General features: G+C 54.9%; 1 protein-coding gene across 1 annotated transcript in view; it reads right to left on the bottom strand.

Annotated features, from left to right (window-relative positions):
• The window catches only part of TSPAN5 (tetraspanin 5), a gene marked incomplete at both ends in the record, with an annotated part of 99,470 nt that overhangs the window by 7,139 nt on the left and 66,500 nt on the right, over positions 1 to 25,831 (bottom strand). Inside the window, 2 exons of the mRNA XM_084252174.1 lie at positions 730 to 876; positions 24,976 to 25,026. Of these exons, the coding sequence (XP_084108300.1) occupies positions 730 to 876; positions 24,976 to 25,026 (198 nt within the window). The remainder of the gene's footprint in view (positions 1 to 729; positions 877 to 24,975; positions 25,027 to 25,831) is intronic.

The raw sequence follows: 25,831 nt of genomic DNA, 5'->3' as shown, positions 1-25,831 counted from the left end.
TTCGGGGTCCTGGTGTTTCCCTGCGCAGCTAACCCGCGGTGCCCGAAAGCGAACCCGCATCACGGGAGACGGGGGCCCGCGAGGGCCGGGTCCACCCTGGCAGGTGCCGTCGCTGTCCTTTCAGTGACGATGGAACGACTCAAATGCTTTCCCCTGGAGACCCCGGCGGCTCCTGCGCCCCAGGAAGGCGGCTGCCTCTCTCGCTCTCCTCGGGGACCCCCACGCTGCGGGCCGGGGCCGACCCGGCTGCACACCCGCGCCTCCTGCGCCCGCCCGGCAGCACCTGCCGCTCTGCTCTCCCCGGCGGGAACCTCCAGGCAAGGGCGCCCCTTCTCACGCTCGCTCTGACACCCCAGTTACGGCTGGGGAAGGGCCCCTGGGGTCAGGCCCAGAGTGCCGGCGAGGGCACGGGGGGGGGGGTGCTGCGGGCCGCACCAAGGGGCGCTGTGCTCTGCAGGAAACAAGGGCTTGCGTCTCCCCGTAGCCCTGTCCTCACAGCACACGGCCCCCAGAGGGAGGGCGCCGGCCCCCGCGCCCCAGCCGGCCCCACGCAGCCGCCTGCTGCACCGGGAGGGCGTCGCTCGCAGGGTGACGTGGGGTCTCCCTCCTCCCGCAGGTGGCGTCCGCCCGAGAAGCCGCCCGAGAAGCCGCCCGCCGGGCCGGGGAGCCGGTGGGCGGCCCCAGCCACGAGACGCCCCCGGCAGTGCCCGCGCGGCGTGGGATACTCACGAACTTGAGCAGGAAGGTGTTCTCCCGGAGGGCCCCGATGCACCCCGCGAACCCCAGGATGAACATCACTCCTCCCACCACGAGGAAGAGCCAGACGGGGTCGAAGCCGCCGAGGTCGGTGATGGACGAGATGTTGGACAGCACGCCCTGCGCGGGAAGACACGGGGGTCACCCTGCGCGGGAGGGGCCGGGCCGCCCCCCCAAAGCCCCGGAGGGAGACAGGGCGGGCGGGAGCCCCGCTGCAGACAGGGACACAGGCCAGGACGCTCCCCCCAAGGGCCGCGGTCCCGGCCTGGGTGACCGTCCCTCGAAGGCAAAGAAACGGCCCGGGGAGCTGCTGGCCGGGCTGGGGGCGCCCGCGGCAGGCGTGGGACGGCCCCTCGGGCTTCCGCGTCACAGCAGGCGGCCAGACCCCCACGCCAGCGCCCGCCCCAGGAGGCGCGCCCTTCGGGGCCTCAGCATTTCTCGGGACCGTCACAGGGGGGCGGCCGGGTAAGGGGCGTTGGGGCCGAGACCGGGATGCCCCAAGCCCGGTGTCTCCTCCTCCCCCACCAGGCGCTGCCAGGACCCCGGCCGCACACGCCGCCTCCCGAGGACCGGCCGGCGCCCGCCCCGCGCCACGCCTGGAGGTGACCCCGCGACCGTCTGCGCGGGGAGTGGGGCCCCGGAGCCCGCCCTTCCAGGGACGCCCCTCCAGGGACGGGGCAGCTGAGGGGCGCACATCTCAGGAAGCCGCTACCGCTCCCCAAGAGAGTGCGGGCCGGTCGGGCGCGGGGGTGTGTGTGAGCCCCGGCGCCCCACTGCGGTGGGGGACACAGCAAAGCTCCGAACTCCCTCTGTGCCCCCCACCAGCCGCGGGGTCGGGAGAGGAGGCCCCGGGAAGAGGTCGCCAGCAGGACACCAGGAAGAAGGGGTGCCAGCAGCCCCGCACCCAGCTGGGGTGCGGGTCCCGACCCCCTCCGTGACAACCCCTGGGGCTGGGACCCCTGAGCGCAGCTCCACAGCCCCCCAGGCTGCAGGTCACGTGAGTCCCCAAGGCCCCCGGCGGGAGCCCGGCCCGCCAGGCCGGGTGCACCCCACAGCCGGGACGCCCGCTCGAGGCGAAGACGCGGCGGCCGGGTGGGGGCGCCCCCCACGCACCTCCCCGCCCGAGAGTGAGAGGGAGGCCAGGGCCCAGCGGGACCCCCCACCCACAGCACCCCAAGGGGCCGCGGCAGGGAGGACGTGACAGGCGACGCGGGCTGAGAACACCCTCCCAGCCATGAACGCACCGCACGCCACACACACCCCACGCCACACGCCACCGCGTGTGACTCCCACGGCCACGCAGAGGGAGCGCCGCGCTCCAGGGTGAGTGTGCACCCCGAAGCGCCCCGACACCTGGGGGGGCGCTCGCAGAGTGAGCATGCACCCCGACACCCGGGGGGCACTCGGGGCACTCGGCGCCAGGACCCAGGGCAGCGCTGCCCAGGAGGGGCCCCACCCACCGCCCATCCCCAGAGTCATGGGCCCAGCAGGCGACACCCCCCAGGAGAGCCAGGGAGGCTGGAAGGCAGGACGGGAGACACAGGCTGAGGATGCCGCTCCTGTCAGGAACACACACCACACACACACCACACCCCGCACACACAAACACACACACAATAACAGACCACACACCACACACACCACACACACACACCAGACCACACCCCACATATACACACCACAAACACACACCACACACAATACCAGACCACACACCACACACACACACCACAAACACACACCACACACACCACACACACACAATATCAGACCACACACCACACCCCGCACACACACACACCACGCACACCACACACACCACACACACCACACATACACACACCACACACACCACACACAATACAGACCACACACCACAAACACACCACACACACACACAATACCAGACCACACACCACACACACACCACACACACACCACACACCACACAAACACACACACCACAAACAACACCAGACCACACACCACAAACATACACCCCACACACAACAAACCACACATACCACACACACACCCCACACACACCACAAACCACACATACCACACACACACACCACACATACCACACACACAATACCACACCACACAGCACACACACACCACACACCACATCACACACACACCACACACCACACACACATCACACGACACACACAACACAAAACACCCACCACACCCACTACAAATACACACACACACACACCATACACACACACCACACACCGACCACACACACACCCCAGAGCAAACACCACACCCAGACCACACACCACACACACCACAAACCACACACACCACACACACACGACACACACAACAAACACAGGACACACCACACACACCACACACACACCACAAATACACACACAACACACACACAACACACACACAACACACACATCCCAGAGCAAACACCACACCCAGACCACACACCACACACACACCACAAACCACACACACCACACACACACGACACACGACACACACAGGACACACCACACACCACACACACACCACACACACCACACATACATAATGCCAGACCACACAGCACACACACACAGCACACACACAGCACACACACTACAAGACCACACACACACACCAGAAACACACACCACACACACCACACACACCACACACAATGCCAGACTACACACCACACACACACACCACAAACACACACCACACACACCACAAACCACACACACCACACACACAAACAATACCAGACCACACACCACACACACCACCCACACACACCACACACACCACACACAATAACAGACCACACACCACACACACCACACACAGCACACTAACACACACCACACACACCACACACAATACAGACCACACACCACACACACACTACACACAATACCAGACCACACACCAAACACACACACCACACACAATACCAGACCACACACAACACACACACCCCACACACACCACAAACCACACACACCACACCCACTACAAATACACACACACACACACCATACACACACACCACACACCGACCACACACACACCCCACAAACCACACACACCACACACACACGACACACACAACAAACACAGGACACACCACACACACCACACACACCACAAATACACACACAACACACACACAACACACACACAACACACACATCCCAGAGCAAACACCACACCCAGACCACACACCACACACCGCACACACCACACACACACCACGCACACACCGCACACACCACACACATAATACCAGACCACACACCACACACACACACCACACACCACACACACACCACACACACACACTACCAGACCACACACCACACCCCGCACACACACACCACACTAACCACACACACCACACATACACACACCACACACACCACACATACACACACCACACATACACACACCACACATACACACACCACACACACCACACATACACACACCACACACAATACAGACCACACACCACAAACACACACCACACACACAATACCAGACCATACACCACACACATACCACACATACACACACCACACACACCACACACAATACAGACCACACACCACAAACACACACCACACACACACAATACCAGACCACACACCACACACACACCACACACACCACAAACCACACACACCACACACACACCACACGTACCACACACACAATACCACACCACACACACCACACACACAATACCACACCACACAGCACACGCACACACGCACACACCACACATCACACACACCACACACACCACACAATCCACACACACCACACACCACACACACATCACATGACACACAACACAAAACACACCCACCACACACACACACCATACACACAAACACACCACACACCCACCACACACCCACCCCAGAGCAAACACCACACACACACCACACACCACACACACACCACACACCACACACACACGACACACACGACAAACACAGGACACACCACACACACCACAAATACACACACACCACACACACAAACCACACACACACCACACACACACCACACACATCCCAGAGCAAACACCACACCCAGACCACACACCACACACATCACACACCACACACACCACACACAGGACACACCACACACACCACAAATACACACACACACCACACACCACACACACACCAAACACATCCCAGAGCAAACACCACACCCAGACACACAACACAAACCACACAAACCACACACACCACACACACACCATAAACCACACACACCACACACACCACACACCACACACACCACACATACATAATACCAGACCACACAGCACACACACACAGCACACAAGACCACACACCACACACACACACACACCACAAACACACACCACACACCCCACAAATACACACACACCCCACACACACCCCACACACACCCCACACACCCCACACACACACCACACACATCCCAGAGCAAACACCACACCTAGACCACACACCACACACACCACACACCACACACACCACACACACATGACACACACGACACACACAGGACACACCACACACACCACAAATACACACACACCCCACACACCACACACACACCAAACACATCCCAGAGCAAACACCACACCCAGACACACAACACAAACCACACAAACCACACACACCACACACACACCATAAACCACACACACCACACACCACACACACCACACATACATAATACCAGACCACACAGCACACACACACAGCACACACAAGACCACACACCACAAACACACCACACACACCACACACACCACACACACACCACACACAATACCAGACCACACACCACAAACACACACACCACAAACCACACACACCACACACACACACAATACCAGACTACACACCACGCACAATACAGACCACACACCACACACACACACCACATACACTACACACAATACCAGACCACACACCACATACACCACAAACAAAACACACTACACACACCACACACACAATAACAGACCACACACCCCCACACACCCCCACACACCACACACAATACCAGACCACACACAACACACAACACACACACCACAAACCACACACCACACACACCACACACACCACGCACACACCACACACACCACGCACACCACACACACATAACACCAGGCCACACAACACACACACAAGCCACACACACCACACACACACACCATAAACAACGCAAGACCACACCCCACACACACCCAACGCACACACCCCACACACACCACACACACAATACCACACCACACACACCACACACAAAACAAAAACCACACACAGAACACACACAACACATACACCACACACATAATCCCAGACCACACACCACACACACCACACACAATACCAGACCACACACCACACACACCACAAACACACACCACACACACCACACAAACAATACCACACAGCACACACACACCACACAGCACACACACACCACACACAATCCACACACACAACACACCACACATACCACACACACACCACAAACCACACATACCACACACACACCACGCACACACCACACACACCACACACACCACGCACACCACGCACACACCACACACACCACACACACCACAAACCACACAGACCACACACACACCACAAACCACACACACCACACACACATCACAACCACACACACCACACACACCACAAACTATACACACCACACACATCACACACACCACACAAACACACACACCACACACAACACCACACACAACAGCACACACCGCACACCACACATCACGCACACCACACACAAACCACACACACCACACACACCACAAACAAAACACACACCACACACATACTACACGACACACACAACACAAAACACATCCACCACACACCCACCACAAACACACACACCACACACACACACCATACACACACCCCAAACACCAACCACACACACACCAGAGCAAACACCACACCCAGACCACACACCACACACAAACCACACACACGACACACACGACACACCACACACACCACACACACACACAATACCAGACCACACACCACAAACACACCACACACACGATGCACACACCACAAAACACACACCACACACACAAAACCACACTACACACCACACACACACACCACAAACCACACACACCACACACACGACGCACACCACAAACCACACACACCAAACACAATAACAGACTACACACTCACACCACACACACCACACAAATACCAGACTACACACACCACACACACAACACACACACCACAAACCACACACAACACACACGCACCACTAACACAATACCACACCACACTCCACACACACAACACCACAAACCACACACACAAAACACACAAAGCACACACACCACACACCACACACACCACGCACCACACACACCCCACACACACACCCCAGAACAAACACACCACATCCACACCACACACACATCACAAACACCACACAGACAACCACACCATACACCACAAAACACACACCACACATCACACACACACCACACACACCACAAACCACACACACCACACGCAACACACACACGCTCCACACACAATACCACACCACACACAATACCACACCACACAACACACACCACAAACCACACACACCACACACACACCACAAACAACACGAGACCACACACCACACACACACCCCACACAATACCACACCACACACACTACAAACCACACCCACAACACACACACACCCACACCACACACACCCCACGCACACCACACACACATAATACCAGACTACACACCACACACACACCACACACACACCACACACAATACAAGACCACACATCACACACACACCACACACACACCACACACACCACACACACACCCCACACACACCACACACACATAATACCAGACTACACACCACACACACCACACACACACCACACACAATACCAGACCACACACCACACACACACCACAAACACACACCACACACCACACACACACCACACACAATACCAGACCACACACCACAAACACACACACCACAAACACACACCACACACACCACACATACCACACACACACAATACCAGACCACACACCACACACACCACACACACCACCACACACACACACCCCACACACAATATCAGACCACACACCACACACACCACACACACAACACACCACACAATACAGACCAACACCACACACACACCACACACACACACTACACACAATACCAGACCACACACCACACACCACAAACCACAGACCACACACACAATACCAGACCACACACCACACACACACACCACACACACCCCACACACAATACCACACCACACACACCACACACACATAATACCAGACCACACACCACACACACATACCACACACACACCACACGCAATACAAGACAACACACCACATGACACACACCACAAGCCACACACACCACACACGCCACACACACAAACCACACACACACCACACACCACACACACCACACCACACACACACCCAGAGCAAAAACACCACACACACCACACGCACCAGACACACACAACCACACACAACACACAACACACACACAGCACGCACACACCACACACACCACACACACCACACACACACCACAAACCACACATACCACACACACAATACCACACCACACAGCATGCACACACCACAAACCACACACACCAAACACACACACCAGACTACACACGCACACCACACGCACACACCACAAACCACACACACCACACACACAATACCAGACTACACACACACCACACACACACCACACACACCACACACCACACATACCACACACACCACACACACAATACCACACCACACAACACACAACACCACACACAAACCACACACACCACACACACGATGCACACACCACAAACCACACACACCAAACACACACAACACCAGACTACACACGCAACCACACGCACACACCACAAACCACACACACCAAACACACACAACACCAGACTACACACGCAACCACATGCACACACCACAAACCACACACACCACACACACAATACCAGACTACACACACACCACACACACAAACCACACACACCACACACCACACCACACACACGCACCACTAACACAATACTACACCACACACCACTCACACACCAAACACACAAAGCACACACATACACCACACACACCACACACACCCCACTCCACACACACACACCACACACACACCCCAGAGCAAACACACCACATCCACACCACACACACCACAAACACCACACAGACAACCACACCATACACCACACACCACACACACACCACACACACACCACACACACATACCACAAACTATACACACCACACACGCACCACACACACAATACCACACCACACACACAACAAACACAACAAACACACACACACCCCACACAGACGCACACACCACAAACCACACACACCACCCACACAATACCAGACTATACACACCACACCACACACCCCACACACACCACAGAGCAAACACCTCACCCACACCACACACACCACACACACACTACACACACACCACACACAACACACAGACCACAAACCACACACTCGACACACACACCACAAACCACACACACCACGCACACACCACACACAAACAGCACACACCCCACACACACACCCCACACACACACCCCCACACACACCCCAGAGCAAACACAGCACACCCACAACACACACCACACCCCAAAAACACCCCACACACCGCACATCAACACCACACACCACACACATCACACACACAACACACACACCCCACACACACAATACCAGACTGCACACCACACACACACCACACAAAATACCAGACCACACACCACACACACTCACCACACACCACAAACCACACACGCCACACACACGCCACACACACCCCACACACACAAACACCACAAACACCACACACACACTACACACACACCACACACACCACACACACCAAACACACACACCACACCCCACACACACACCCCACACACACCACAGAGCAAACACCACATCCACACCACCCACACCACACACACAACACACAGACCACAAACCACACACACGACACACACACCACAAAATACACGCACCACACACACCACACACAAACCACACACACACCACACACAAACCACACACCACACATACACCCCACACACACCCCAGAGCAAACACAGCACACCCACACCACACACCACACCCACACCACACACCACACACACCACACACACCACACACACCACACCACCCCCAAAACAACCCATACACACCCCACATCAAACACCACACACACACCACACATGACACACACAACACACACACCACACGACACACACACCACAAGCCACACACACCACACACAAACCACACACAAACCACACACCACACACACACTCCAGAGCAAACACACCACACCCACACCACCCACACCACACACACACACCACACACACAGCACACCACACACACACCCCAGAGCAAACACACCACACCCACACCACACACACCACAAACCACACACAAAACACACACCACACACAAACACACCACACACATCACACACACAACAAAAACACCCCCCACGAACCCCACATACCACACACACCACACACACCACACACACACCACACCCCACACACATCACACACACAACACACACAATACCACACCACACATCACACACACACCACACACACCACACACACGACGCACACACCACAAACCACACACACCACGCACACACGCCACACACACACCACACACACCAAAGAGCAAACACACCACACCCACACCACACACACCACAAACGACACACACAGCACACACACCCCCCACACACACCACACACACACCACACACCACACACACACACCACACACCACACACACACACCACAGAGCAAACATACCACATCCACACCACACACCACACACACCACACACACACACCACAGAGCAAACACACTACACCCACACCACACACACCACACACAACCACACACACCACACACACCATGCACACACACCACACACACACCACACACACCAAAGAGCAAACACACCACACCCACACCACACACACCACAAATGACACACACAGCACACACACACCCCCACACACACCACACACACTCCACACACACCACACCCACACCACACACCCACACCACAGAGCAAACACACCACATCCACACCACACACCACACACACCACACACACACCACAGAGCAAACACACCACACCCACACCACACACACCACACACACACAACCACACACACCACACACACCACGCACACACGCCACACACACACCACACACACCAAAGAGCAAACACACCACACCCACACCACACACACCACAAACGACACACACAGCACACACACACCACACACACCACACATACCAAAAACCACACACTCCACACACCCCACACACACCACAGAGCAAACACACACCACACCCACACCACACCCACTCCACAAACCACACACACCACACTCCATACACACACATACCACACACCACACACACCATACACACACCACACACCACACACACCACACACAAAACAAACAGCAAACACACACTACACACACACCACACACCACACACACCACACACACCACACATCACACACCACACACACACCACAGAGCAAACACACCACACACACCACACACACACCACACACACCACAGAGCAAACACACACCACACCCACACCACACACCACACACACTCCACACACACCACAAACCACACACACGACACACACACCACACACAGAATCCACACCCACACCACACACACCACAAAACACACACAAAACACACACACCACACACAAAACACACACCACACACACCATACACACACCACACAGCAAACACACACCACACACCACACACACACCACACACCATACTCACACACTACACACACACCACTTACACACACCACAGACAACACACACACCACAAACACTATATACACCACATACAACACACACCACAGACAACACACACACCACAAACACTATATACACCACATACAACACACACCACAGACAACACACACACCACAAACACCATATACACCACATACAACACACACAAACCACAGCCCACACCCACACCACAAAACACACACCACCTACAAAACACCACACACAACACACACACCATACACACCAAACCACATACACCATACACACCTCACACCAACAGCACACACCGCACACACACACAGTACACACCATGCACACACACCACAGATACCACAAAACACACATAGCAAACACACCACGAACACCACACACATCAAACCACATACAACACACAACACACACCATACACCACAGACAGCACACCTTACACACTAAACACACACACCACATATACCACACACACCACATAACCACACCCCCATAACCACACCCACATAATAAAACACACCACATACATCACACAAATAACACACAACATATACAGCACAAACCACACACACCACACAAACCACCACACCCCAAACACACAACTCTCACCACACACACACCACAGTACACATACCACACACTGCCCACACACCACAGATGCCAACCACAGACACCACATACACCACATGCACACACCCCACACACACTAGCACACACACACGACATGTACCTCATACCCATTCACCACACACACCACACACACCACACACCACATGCACACACATACCAGACACACTGTTACAGGGCAAACCCCGATATGAAACAGTCTGCTTGACTCGGTCCTCACCTGCGAGCTCAAAGGGGACTTATGAATGCTAAACTGCAGATAAGTGCAAAGGTTGACAAAAAGGTTTATTTATTTATTTGTAAATATTTATTTATTTATTTATAGAAGCGCGGGAGGGTGAGAGGATTCAGCAGAGACAGAGCGGGGAGCAGAGCAGACAGACTGACTGAACACACAGCTGAGGGGAGCAGTGGGCGAGACAGGGGAGGTCTGCTTGCCATGTGGGTTGCTCTGAGGCCCGTGGGGATCAAACCAGCACTGCAGAGGCTGCGGACAGCTCCACAGCGCGTAGCTCAACGCACGCCACCAGGCAGGCCCTGATAAAAGGCTTATTCACCAGGGAAGGGAAGTGGGGAAATGAGTAACTCAGGGAGAAAAAGGGAGGGAAATTCGTAAATGTGTCCTACCCGCTCCGCCAATCTGGAATCCCTATGACCCGCCCAGCTGGCGAGAACCTAGCACTCTGCGTGGCCAACACACACAACACACCACTCACACACAAACACTCAGAACACACACAACACATACACTGCACACACCACACAAACACCACATACATGCACCATACCCCACAAATATCTCAAATACATACAACACAACTCACACACCAAACACACCCTGAGCACCACAACAACCACCACACACAACATACACACACCATATACAGCACAAACCACATACCCCAAACACACAACACTCACCCCACACATATACCGCACACATCACACACATACCACCAACACCAACCACACACACCACCCATACCAACACACCACACAAACACAAATGCCAAACACACACACCACACACAAACCACACACACACCACACACTCAAACCACAAAGCACACACACCACACACATATCACACACCACACACACCCCAAACACACCACACACCCCAAACACACCACACACACCTCACACCACACACCACACACACTAAACACACACACCAACACACCACACACTCCACACACCCCTCACACCACACACACACCACACACAGATGACACACCACAGACACACCACACACCACACACAACACACACCACACACACACCACACAACCCACACACACCCCAACACACCACACACCACACACACCACACACACCACACACACACATCACACAACCCACACACACCCCAACACACCACACCACACCCACACACACTACACACACAAAACACACACCACACAACACCAAACACCACACACACCACACTCACAAAACACATACCTCATGCCACACACACTAAACACACACACCACACACAACACACCAAACACCACAACTACACACACCAAACACACTACACACACCACACACTACACACCCCCACACACACATCACACACAGACCACACACCACACACACCCCCCACACTAAACACCACACACCAAATAACACACCACACACTACACACAACCCACACATCCACCACACACCCACACCACACCACAGACACACCAAAGATACACATACCCCACACCACCCACACCAAACACACACCACACAAACCACACACATCACACACCCACAACACACACTGACACCACACACACCATACACACATACCACACACCACACACACCACACAGAAACCACACACACCCCACACACTGACACCACACACACACCAGACAACACGAGACACAGCACACACCAAACACATCACACACACCACACACATCCACACCACACACCCACACACACAGCAAACACACCACACACACACCACACACACACCACACACGATACACCCACAACACACACCACACACACCCCACACATACACCACACACCACACACACACCACACCCACCACACACCCACCACACACCAAACCCACCACACACCACACACACCCCACACCAAACACCACACACCACACACACAAAACACACACCAAACACACCACTAACACACCACACACACCACACACCACCAAACACCACACACACCACACACACCTCACGCCACACACCACACACACACTAAACACACACACATCACACACACACCCCAAAAACACCACCCACACCAAACACCACACACCACACACACCACACCCCCACCACCCACCACACACACCACACACACACCATACACCAAACACCACACACCACACACACCACTAACACACCACACACACACCACACACCACCAAACACCACACACACCTCACACCACACACCACACACCACACCACACAGCACACGCACACCACACACACTACACACACCACACACACTACACACACCACACACACCACCACACACAGACCACACACACCACACACACCACACACCCACAGCACACACACCACACACCCACATCACACTCAACACACACACACCACACAGCAAACACACGCCACACACACACACCACACAGACCACACACCACAGACACACCACACACCACACACAGCACACATACCACACACACACATCACACAACCCACACACACCCCAACACACCACACCCCACACACCCCACACACTACACAACACACCACACAACACCAAACACCACACACACCACACTCACAAAACACATACCTCACGCCACACACACTAAACACACACACCACACACACCACACACTACACACACCACACACACATCACACACAGACCACACACACCCCCACACTAAACACCACACACCAAATAACACACCACACACACACCCCACACACCCAGCACACACCACAAACACCACACACCACACACACCAACACACATCACACACACCCCACACATACACACCAAACACCACACACCACACACACCACACACACACCCCACACAGCACAACACACCACCAAACACCACACACACCACACATCCACCACACACCCACAACACACCACAGACACACCAAAGATACACATACCCCACACCACCCACACCAAACACACACCACACAAACCACACACATCACACACCCACAACACACACACCATACACACATACCACACACCACACACACCACACACAAACCACACACACCCCACACACCGACACCACACGGACACCAGACAACACGAGACACACCACACACCAAACACATCACACACACCACACACACAGCAAACACACCACACACACCACACACCACACACCACACACCCACCACACACCACACACCAAACAACACACACAACACACAACACACACCACACACACCCCACACACCACACACACAAAACACACCAAACACACCACTAACACACCACACACACCACACACCACACACACCACACACACACTAAACACACACATCACACACACACCCCAAAAACACCACCCACACCAAACACCACATACCACACACACCACACACCACACACAAACAACACACCACACACTAAACACACACACCACACAACCCCCACACACACCACACACACACCAAACACCACACACCACACCACACACACCACACACACATCACACACCACACACACACCACACACACCACCCACACACCACACCCACCACACACACACCACACACACCACACACCCACCACCCACCACACACACCACACACACACCACACACCACCAAACACCACACACACCACACACACCACACACACCACACACACACTAAACACGCACACCACACACACTACACACAACACACAATACACACACCACACACACCACTACACACACCACACACCCACACCACACTCACCACACACACACCACACAGCAAACACACACCACACACACCACACACCACACAGCACACACAGCACACACACCACTAACACACCACACACACACCACACACCACCAAACACCACACACACCACACACACCTCACGCCACACACCACACACACATTAAACACACACATCACACACACACCCCAAAAACACCACCCACACCAAACACCACATACCACACACACCACACACCACACACAAACAACACACCACACACTAAACACACACACCACACAACCCCCACACACACCACACACACACCACACCACACACACCACACACACATCACGCACCACACACACACCACACACACCACCCACACACCACACCCACCACACACACACCACACACACCACACACCCACCACACACACCACACACACACCACACACCACCAAACACCACACACACCACACACACCACACCACACACACACACTAAACACGCACACCACACACACTACACACAACACACAATACACACACCACACACACCACTACACACACCACACACCCACACCACACTCACCACACACACCACACAGCAAACATACACCACACACACCACACACCACACAGCACACACAGCACACACAGCACACACACCACTAACACACCACACACACACCACACACCACCAAACACCACACACACCACACACACCTCACACCACACACCACACACACACTAAACACGCACACCACACACACTACACACAACACACAATACACACACCACACACACCACTACACACACACCACACACCCACACCACACTCACCACACACACACCACACAGCAAACACACACCACACACCACACAGCACACACACACACAACACACATCACACACATACCCCACACACCAAACACCACACTCACCACATACCACACACCCCACACACACACTAAACACACACAACACACCCCACACACACCCCACACACCACAGACACACACCACAAACACACCAGACACACACCAGACAACACACCAACCACACAACCACACCACACACACCACACAAACACCACACACACCACACAAACACCACACACCACACACACCACACACAACCACACATCCACAATACACAACACACACATCACACACACACCCCACACATACACCACACACCACACACCACACACACACTACACACACCACACACCCACAACACACATCCACACCCCACATACCCCACACACCGACACCACACACACACCAGACACACCACACACCAAACACATCACATACAAACCACACACACCACACCACACACACAGCACACACACCACACACACAGCACCCACACCACACAGCACACACACCACACACACCACAAACATCCCCCCCACACACCCCACACCACACCAAACACACCACACACACCCCACACATACATCACACACCCCACACATACCTCACACACACCCCACACACACCACACATCACACACACACCCCACACACACATCACACACAACACACCACACACCACACACATCACACACACCATTAACACACACCACACACCACCAAACACCACACACACAGCACACACCACACACACCCCACACACCCCACACACACCGACACCACACGCACACCAGACACACAACACCAGACACAACACACACCAAACACATCACACACACACCACACCCACCACACACCACACCCCCACACCACACACACCACACACCCACAATACACAACACAAATCACACACACCCCACACATACACCACACACGCACTAAACACACACCACACACACACCCACAACACACATCACACACATACCCCACACACCAAACACCACACACACCACACACCACACAAACACCACACACACCACACACACACCACACACACACCAACACCACACACCCACACCAAACAAAAAACACCACACACAAACACCACACACACCACATACCACACACCACACACACACCACACACACACCACACACACACACCACACACCAACACCACACACCCACACCAAACAGAAAACACACACCACAAACACCACACACACCACATACCACACACACCACACACACTAAACACACACACCACACACACACCAGACACACAACACCAGACACACCCACCACACACCACACAACCACACCACACACACCACACAACCACACCACACACCACACAAACACCACACACCACACACACACCACACACAACCACACATCCACAATACAAACCCCACACATCACACACATCCCACACACCACACACACTAAACACACACACCACACACACACCACACACCCACAACACACATCCACACCCCACATACCCCACACACCAACACCACACACACACCAGACACACAACACCAGACACATCACACCAAACACATCACACACACCACACACACCGCACACATCGCACACACAGCACACACATCCACACCACACACCCACACCACACAGCACACACACCTCACACCACACACCACACATGCCACACACACAGCACACACACATCACACACACACCCCCACACACATCACACATAAAACACCACACACACCACACAGCACACACACCTCACACCACACACCACACATGCCACACACACAGCACACACACATCACACACACACCCCCACACACATCACACATAAAACACCACACACACCACACACCACACACCATTAACACACACCACACACACACCACACACCATTAACACACACCACACACCAACACCACACACACACCAGACACACAACACCAGAAACACCACACACCAAACACATCACACACACACACCACACACATACCAGACCCACCACACACCACACCCCCACACCACACACACAGCACACACACCACACCACACCACACCACACACACACCACACACCCACAATACACAACACACATCACACACATCACACACACCCCACACATACAACACACACCAAACACCACACATCACACACAACACACACACCTCACACCACACACCACACACCAACACACACCCACACCCCACATACCCCACACACCGACACCACACACACACACCAGACACACAACACCAGACACACCACACACCAAACTCACCACACACACACCCACACCACACACACCACACACCCCAACCACACACCCACACACACAAGCACACACATCCACACCACACACCCACACCACACAGCACACACACACCACACACACCACCCACCACACACACACCACACACACACCACACACACACACCCCACATACCACACACCACTCACCACACACACACACCAAACACACACCACACACCCACCACACACCACATACATCACACATACCCCACACACACCCCACACACCAGACACCACACACCACACACACCACACACACACATCACACACACCACACACAAAACACCACACACCACACACACCATTAACACACACCACACACCACCAAACACCACACACAGCACACAGAACACACCCCACACACACCACCCACCACACACATACCACACACACCACACACCACACACACCACACACACAACACAACACACACAAAACACCACACAACACACACCACACACACAGCACACACCCACACCACACAGCACAGACACACCACAGACACACACCACACACAGCACAAACACCACACACACACACCACACACACACACCACACACCACACACACCTGCAACACCACACACCACACACACCATACACATACCACACACACACCACACACACCTCAGACACTATACACACAGCAGCACACACACCACCACACATACCATACACATACACCACACCACACACACCTCACACACCATACATGCCAACCACCCACATACCACAACCACACACACCACACCATATACTCCACACACCTCACATACCACACAAACTACACACACCACACACCACACAACATACAACCTCACACACATATCACACATAGCACATGCATACCACCTCACACAGGACACATACACTGCACACACCACACCACACACACTTCACATACAACACACAGAGCACACACACACCACCACACACACACTGCACAATCACCACCATACACAAAAGCTCAGCCTTCATGCTGGAGATAAACAGCGGGCGAGCATGGCGGGCGAGCATGTCCCCTTCACCTGGGGGACTCCTCCCCTCATGCCATGTGCCTGGCTTGTCCCGACGACCGGACCCGCCTGACGCCTGCTCTAACTCTCCCTACCGTGAACACTCATCTTTTTAAATATCAACTTTTAAAAACGCAAACTTTGAAACAGAAAATGCCCTTTGGGCCTCCCTTGGGGGAGCGCGAAGCCTGCCAAGTGCCCTCGCAGGAAGCTCTCACCTCCTGAGTGAGCCCGGCAGACAAAGCCTTGGGGTTAAAAGGTCAAGCCCTGGGCCCTGGGGGTTGAGTCAGAAAATCTCACTCTCGGGATCTGGCTGGAATGCGTGGGGTGGGTGGCCACCATCCTCTGCTCGTCTTCGTGAGCGTGAAAGTGAATTCTGAACAGAAGCAACAGCCCCAGAAAGGGACAGTGAGGGAGACCAAGACTGCAGCCCCAAGGGTTCCGTGCAGAGCCGGGGGCAAGCCCGGGCCGGCCTCTGGGGTGCGGCCTGCGTCCCAACACCGAGACCATCCCGCTGAGCATGGGCCCACGCGGACGGCGTGAGCTCTCTGTTCCTACATCCATGCTCGGCGGCCCTGGGTCATCTCCACGGCCACAGCCATGGCCACGGCCACAGCAGAGGCGCTAGCACATGGGCCCTAGCACAGCGCTGCTGTCAGGACACACGGCCCCCGTCATCTAAAAACTCTGAAATCAATTTCAGCAAAGTTGCTTTTGGACTAGTTCTTGGCGAGGCGACCTGGAGCCATGAGGAGGGGATCCCCTCTGAAAACGGATCCCATGATCCACGAGGCGCTAGACTGCCTCAGCACTCAGCCAGGAGGGCAGGGTGTGCTGCAAACAAGGAAGCCGCATAGATGGGGCACGGCGGAGGCAGCGTTCTCGTGACGGAAGCTTAGAGAGCGCGCGCAAGAGCGCATCCCGCTCAGCCCACGCCCAAGGCCCCGCAGCGCCCCGGAGAGCCTCCGTGCGGAGCCAGGCAGGGGCGCCTGGAGGCCACCTTCTCCCCACAGACTGCCGGACACTGACTCACTGCCCGTCCCATGCGTCCGGGAGACAGACAGACGCGGGCCGGGACCAGGCTCCTCGTGGGGACTCAGACACTGCCGCGCAGACGACCTGTTTCCGAACCCCGGCTCGGCACTTGCCAGCTGAGGTCCCTGCGGCCTCACCTCCTCAGCACCCGCTCACTCTGCGGTTTAAGCAGCTTCTCCCCCAGTTCTGCCAGGAAGGAACGTGTCCTGAAAACAACGGTTTCCTCTTGGAAGAGGCTTCTGCACGCTGCAGAAGAGGAAAGGGAAGCAAAGCTGCAAGCCCAGGGCCCCTGGGCACAACGTGAGCAGCACCTGCCTGGTCAGCTTGCTCCGCTCTGCAAGGAAGGGACACGCAAGCACTGCAGTAATAAGCCCCTCAGGCCGGGCTCCCTGCGGGGGGCCTTCCAGCGCTGAGGAGGAGCAGACACCCATGCAGGCCAGAGGGGCCTGGATTCCCGGGGCTGGGCGCAGGCTCACGCACCCCTCCATGAGCCGGCCTGCTTGGGAGGAACTGACAGCTGTTTTCTCGAGGAGGAGGGAGAGGACCTTTCCCTGCTTGAGGATGACCAGATGTGACATTTGAGAGAAAATGAGCTACCTGGAGAGCGTGGCCCTGCAGAGCTGGGTGTGTCTCCAGCTACGTGCACAGGGGCCGCCGGGAAGCTCGCCCCTGTGAAGACTCCTCAAGGACCCCCAAGAACAGTACAGGACACAGCCGCTCAGCAACCCCACTCTCCACCTGCCTGAGGGGCTGCAGCAGAGTCCAGACAGTCCTCGGGCCCCCCACAGCCAGGGAGGGGGGCGCCGGCAGCCGGTCCCAGGTCTGCAAAGAGACCAAAGGTTAAGGGCAGCCCTGCGCTCTCAGTTCCTTCTTGCCAGAAAGGGTTTTACAGGTCACCAGTGAGACTGGTAACCTCTCCTCACAAAGAAGAAACAGCTACAACCTGCCGTGGTGGGGACGACGGAGCAGCTGCAGGCCGGGGGAGATCCAGTGGGCCACAGACTGCAGGCAGGAACCAGACGCGGAGGTGGGGCCGCTCCCCAGGTCCCCTAGGAGACAGGCGTGGAGGGGCTGGAGGGAGGGCCTGGAGCCTGGGCTGCGGCCCACCGTTCCCCTGAGGCCCCAGAGCAACAGTGTTCTCTGGCGCGCAGATCAGAGCCCAGATTTCTAAATTGAGGGGCTCTGAAGCCACCACCCTGCTCTGCGGCCCGTGTGGACAGGACAGCCTGGTTGGGTCCAGGGTGCGTGGGGTGGGGCCGGCTCGCTGACTCCTCACGGTGGCCCCAGGAGGTGACACGAGTGTCCTCCTTGCACAGACGAGAAGCATCTCGAGAGGTTAACACAGTTGGCCAAAGTCACGCGGACGGTAACGGAGCAGCCGCCATCTGCAGCCCCAAAGCGGTCACTTTCACACCAAATGCCTGGGACCTCCGTTCACCCAGACTGGGACACGGCCTGCTCCGGCTCCCCGCCACGTCCCCTCCCTCTCGCCCACGCCCTCTCCTCCAGGCCTCCTGGCCGCCTTCCTGGTGCCGGGCCTCCCCGAGTCCCAGCTTACGTCACTGCATTGCGGCCGCCCGCTCCGCAGACCCCTGCAGACTCGCACCACTCGGCGAGGACACCCCCCTCTCCCACACTCTCTCACCCGCTGCCCCTGCCCTCCCCTCTCTGGACACACACACACGGATCTGGCTGCTCGCTGTGGGCCCCCACAAGAACGCAGCTCCATGGGGGTCACCCCAGGGAGCGGGTCCTCCATGGTCGCAGCTGGAGTCCTGCCTCACGGCAGCTGGCCTGGCCGCGCAACCTCAGGCTCCTGAGGCCGACGCTGACCGGCCGTGGCCCTGACACAGAGGGGCTGCTGTCTCCTGCCCCCCGGGCCCGCACACACCCCGCTCTGGTATCAGTGTGACACTGCCAGTTTTATAAGTTTGTGCTTTTATCACAGTCGAGACATTTGGGGCAAGAGAAGAAACAAAAAGATGATTATATTTTGCAAAGAGAGGAAAAAAACCTTCAAAATGACCAATTGCCGGCTTACTGCTGGAATAGGCAATTATTTCATTTCATGCCTCCAGCATCTTTGCGAAGCAGATAAAAATGGACTCTCATTAAAGGGACCACAAACAGTCGTGTTGAGTCTGGCGCTGAATCAGCCAGCAGGCTTTTCGAAGCGGGATTTCCAAGATGCCATCAATACAGACCTCCGGGCGTGGAAGCAGCAGGAGCGAGCCGTGCCCAGGGACACGGGGCGCCGCGCAAGCTCTAGGGTGAAACGACCTCTGCCTAGGAGCGCCCTCGGCCTCCCTCACACATAATCGCCATCGCGCCTGATGACCTCATTGGGAGGTTCATTTTGGGCACAGAAACACCGCGCATTCCGTGAAAGTCCTCCAAGCACGCGGGGCGGCCCAGTTTCAGGGTTTTGACCCGGACCCAGGGTTTCATCCGAGTTTTCTTTGATACGGTCACTCTGAACAATGTTCTACTTGTGGAAATTCCCACTGGCATGTGCCAGCTTTTGTTTGCTGGACTTTCTTCATTTTCCCTCCTTTCTTAACACATGGAACACGTCAAAGGGGCGCCTGAAGTCAGGCGGTCGAGCTCAAAGGGTGAAATACCGAAGCGATAAGGAGAAGACATTCTTCTGGGGAAACTAACCCCCTGGTTTACAGCTCTGAGCCAATCCGTGCACCCCTCACCATCACAAGGCAAGAGGTGAGAAAGTTTTACTGTGTCAACAAATACCTCACATGCCGCCAGTGAGTTCCCACCCCAATGGGGAAGAAAGACTCCCACACTCATTGTGAGTTTCAGCTCCAGGCCTCCCCCACACTCATTGTGAGTTTCAGCTCCAGGCCTCCGCAGGGGAAGGTGAGAGAAATTCCCACCAGAGCAGAGGGGAGAGCAGAGGGGCGGGCCCCGGGCCCAGACGCCCTCCTCCACTGCAGCATGGAACGTGCCACTGTCTTTCCAGCTCTCCCTGTGCTAACTCTTGGAACAGATTTGGAACATTCGCCACCGATTTGGAACATTCCTCAGTAACAGATGTGTGCACAGCCCTTAGTGTTATCCACAAGCCCGTCTGATATTCTTTCGCGTCACCGCTAACAGCCCATCACAGGACGCTCACGCCCCAAAATCATGCTAGCGGTTTATCTTCCAAAGAGCTTCTGAAAAGACTACAGGGGCCAAGGACATCCACAGGCACCATTGAGGTTCCTGGGCCAGCGCGAGGAAACGCCACTGGCGTGTTGTGCTCCTGTGTGGGCGCCTGCGCGCCAGCTGAGGTGGCGCCTCTGAACCATGAATCATCTTCCCAGAAAAGCTCCTTCTTAAAGAGCTTCACTCCTCACACCGGGTGGCTCCGAGGCGGAGGTGCCGCCCGCAAGCAGCACAATCTCTGGACCCCGTGAGTGTCTTCACGTCATGCAACTTACCTTCTCATTCCACGCCCACAGTCCAATTCCAAGAAACGTTATTCCCAAAAACTGAAAGAAGAGAGAAAGCAGTGTGATTATAAGGGTTAAATGCCATGTTTTCACTAATACAAATGAAGGTTTTGGACATTTCTTTCATCCCTTTACCTGAGAAATAGTTTTCTCTAAAATCTGAGTAACAAATTGGCAACTGAGATTTGCCAAGCTGTGAGGTGCTTAAGAATACCCACATGGAGAACATTTTTGCACACAACACTAACGATAAAGGACTGATCACAAAAATCTACAAAGAGCTGATGAGACTCAACAACAACAAAGAAAATAATCCAGTGAAAAAATGGGCAGAAGAGCTAAAAAGGAACTTCTCCAAAGAGGAAATGCAAATGGCCAACAGGCATATGAAAAAATGTTCAACATCACTTGCCATCAGGGAAATGCAAATCAAAACTACCATGAGATACCATCTCACACCAGTGAGAATGGCACATATTAAAATAACGAGCAACAACAAATGCTGGCGAGGGTGTGGAGAAAAAGGAACTCTCCTGCACTGCTGGTGGGAGTGCAAACTGGTCCAACCACTATGGAGAGCTGTGTGGAGATTTCTGGACCTACTAAACATAGAGCTTCCATAGGATCCAGCAATTCCACTCCTAGGTATTGACCCAAAGGACACAGAAACATCCATTCCAAAGAGCACCTGCACCCCTATGTTTATAGCAGCACTGTTGACAATAGCTAAGCTTTGGGAACAGCCCAAATGCCCAAAAACAGATGACTGGATCAAGAAGATGTGGTACATATATACCATGGAATATTACTCAGCATTCAAAAAAGAGAAACACATGCCATTTGC

This window comes from Talpa europaea (assembly GCF_964194135.1).
Source record: "Talpa europaea genome assembly, chromosome: 13".
Lineage (NCBI taxonomy): Eukaryota > Metazoa > Chordata > Mammalia > Eulipotyphla > Talpidae > Talpa > Talpa europaea.
The sequence above is the reverse complement of the archived record's forward strand: the minus strand, read 5'-3'. Positions and strand labels throughout refer to the sequence as shown.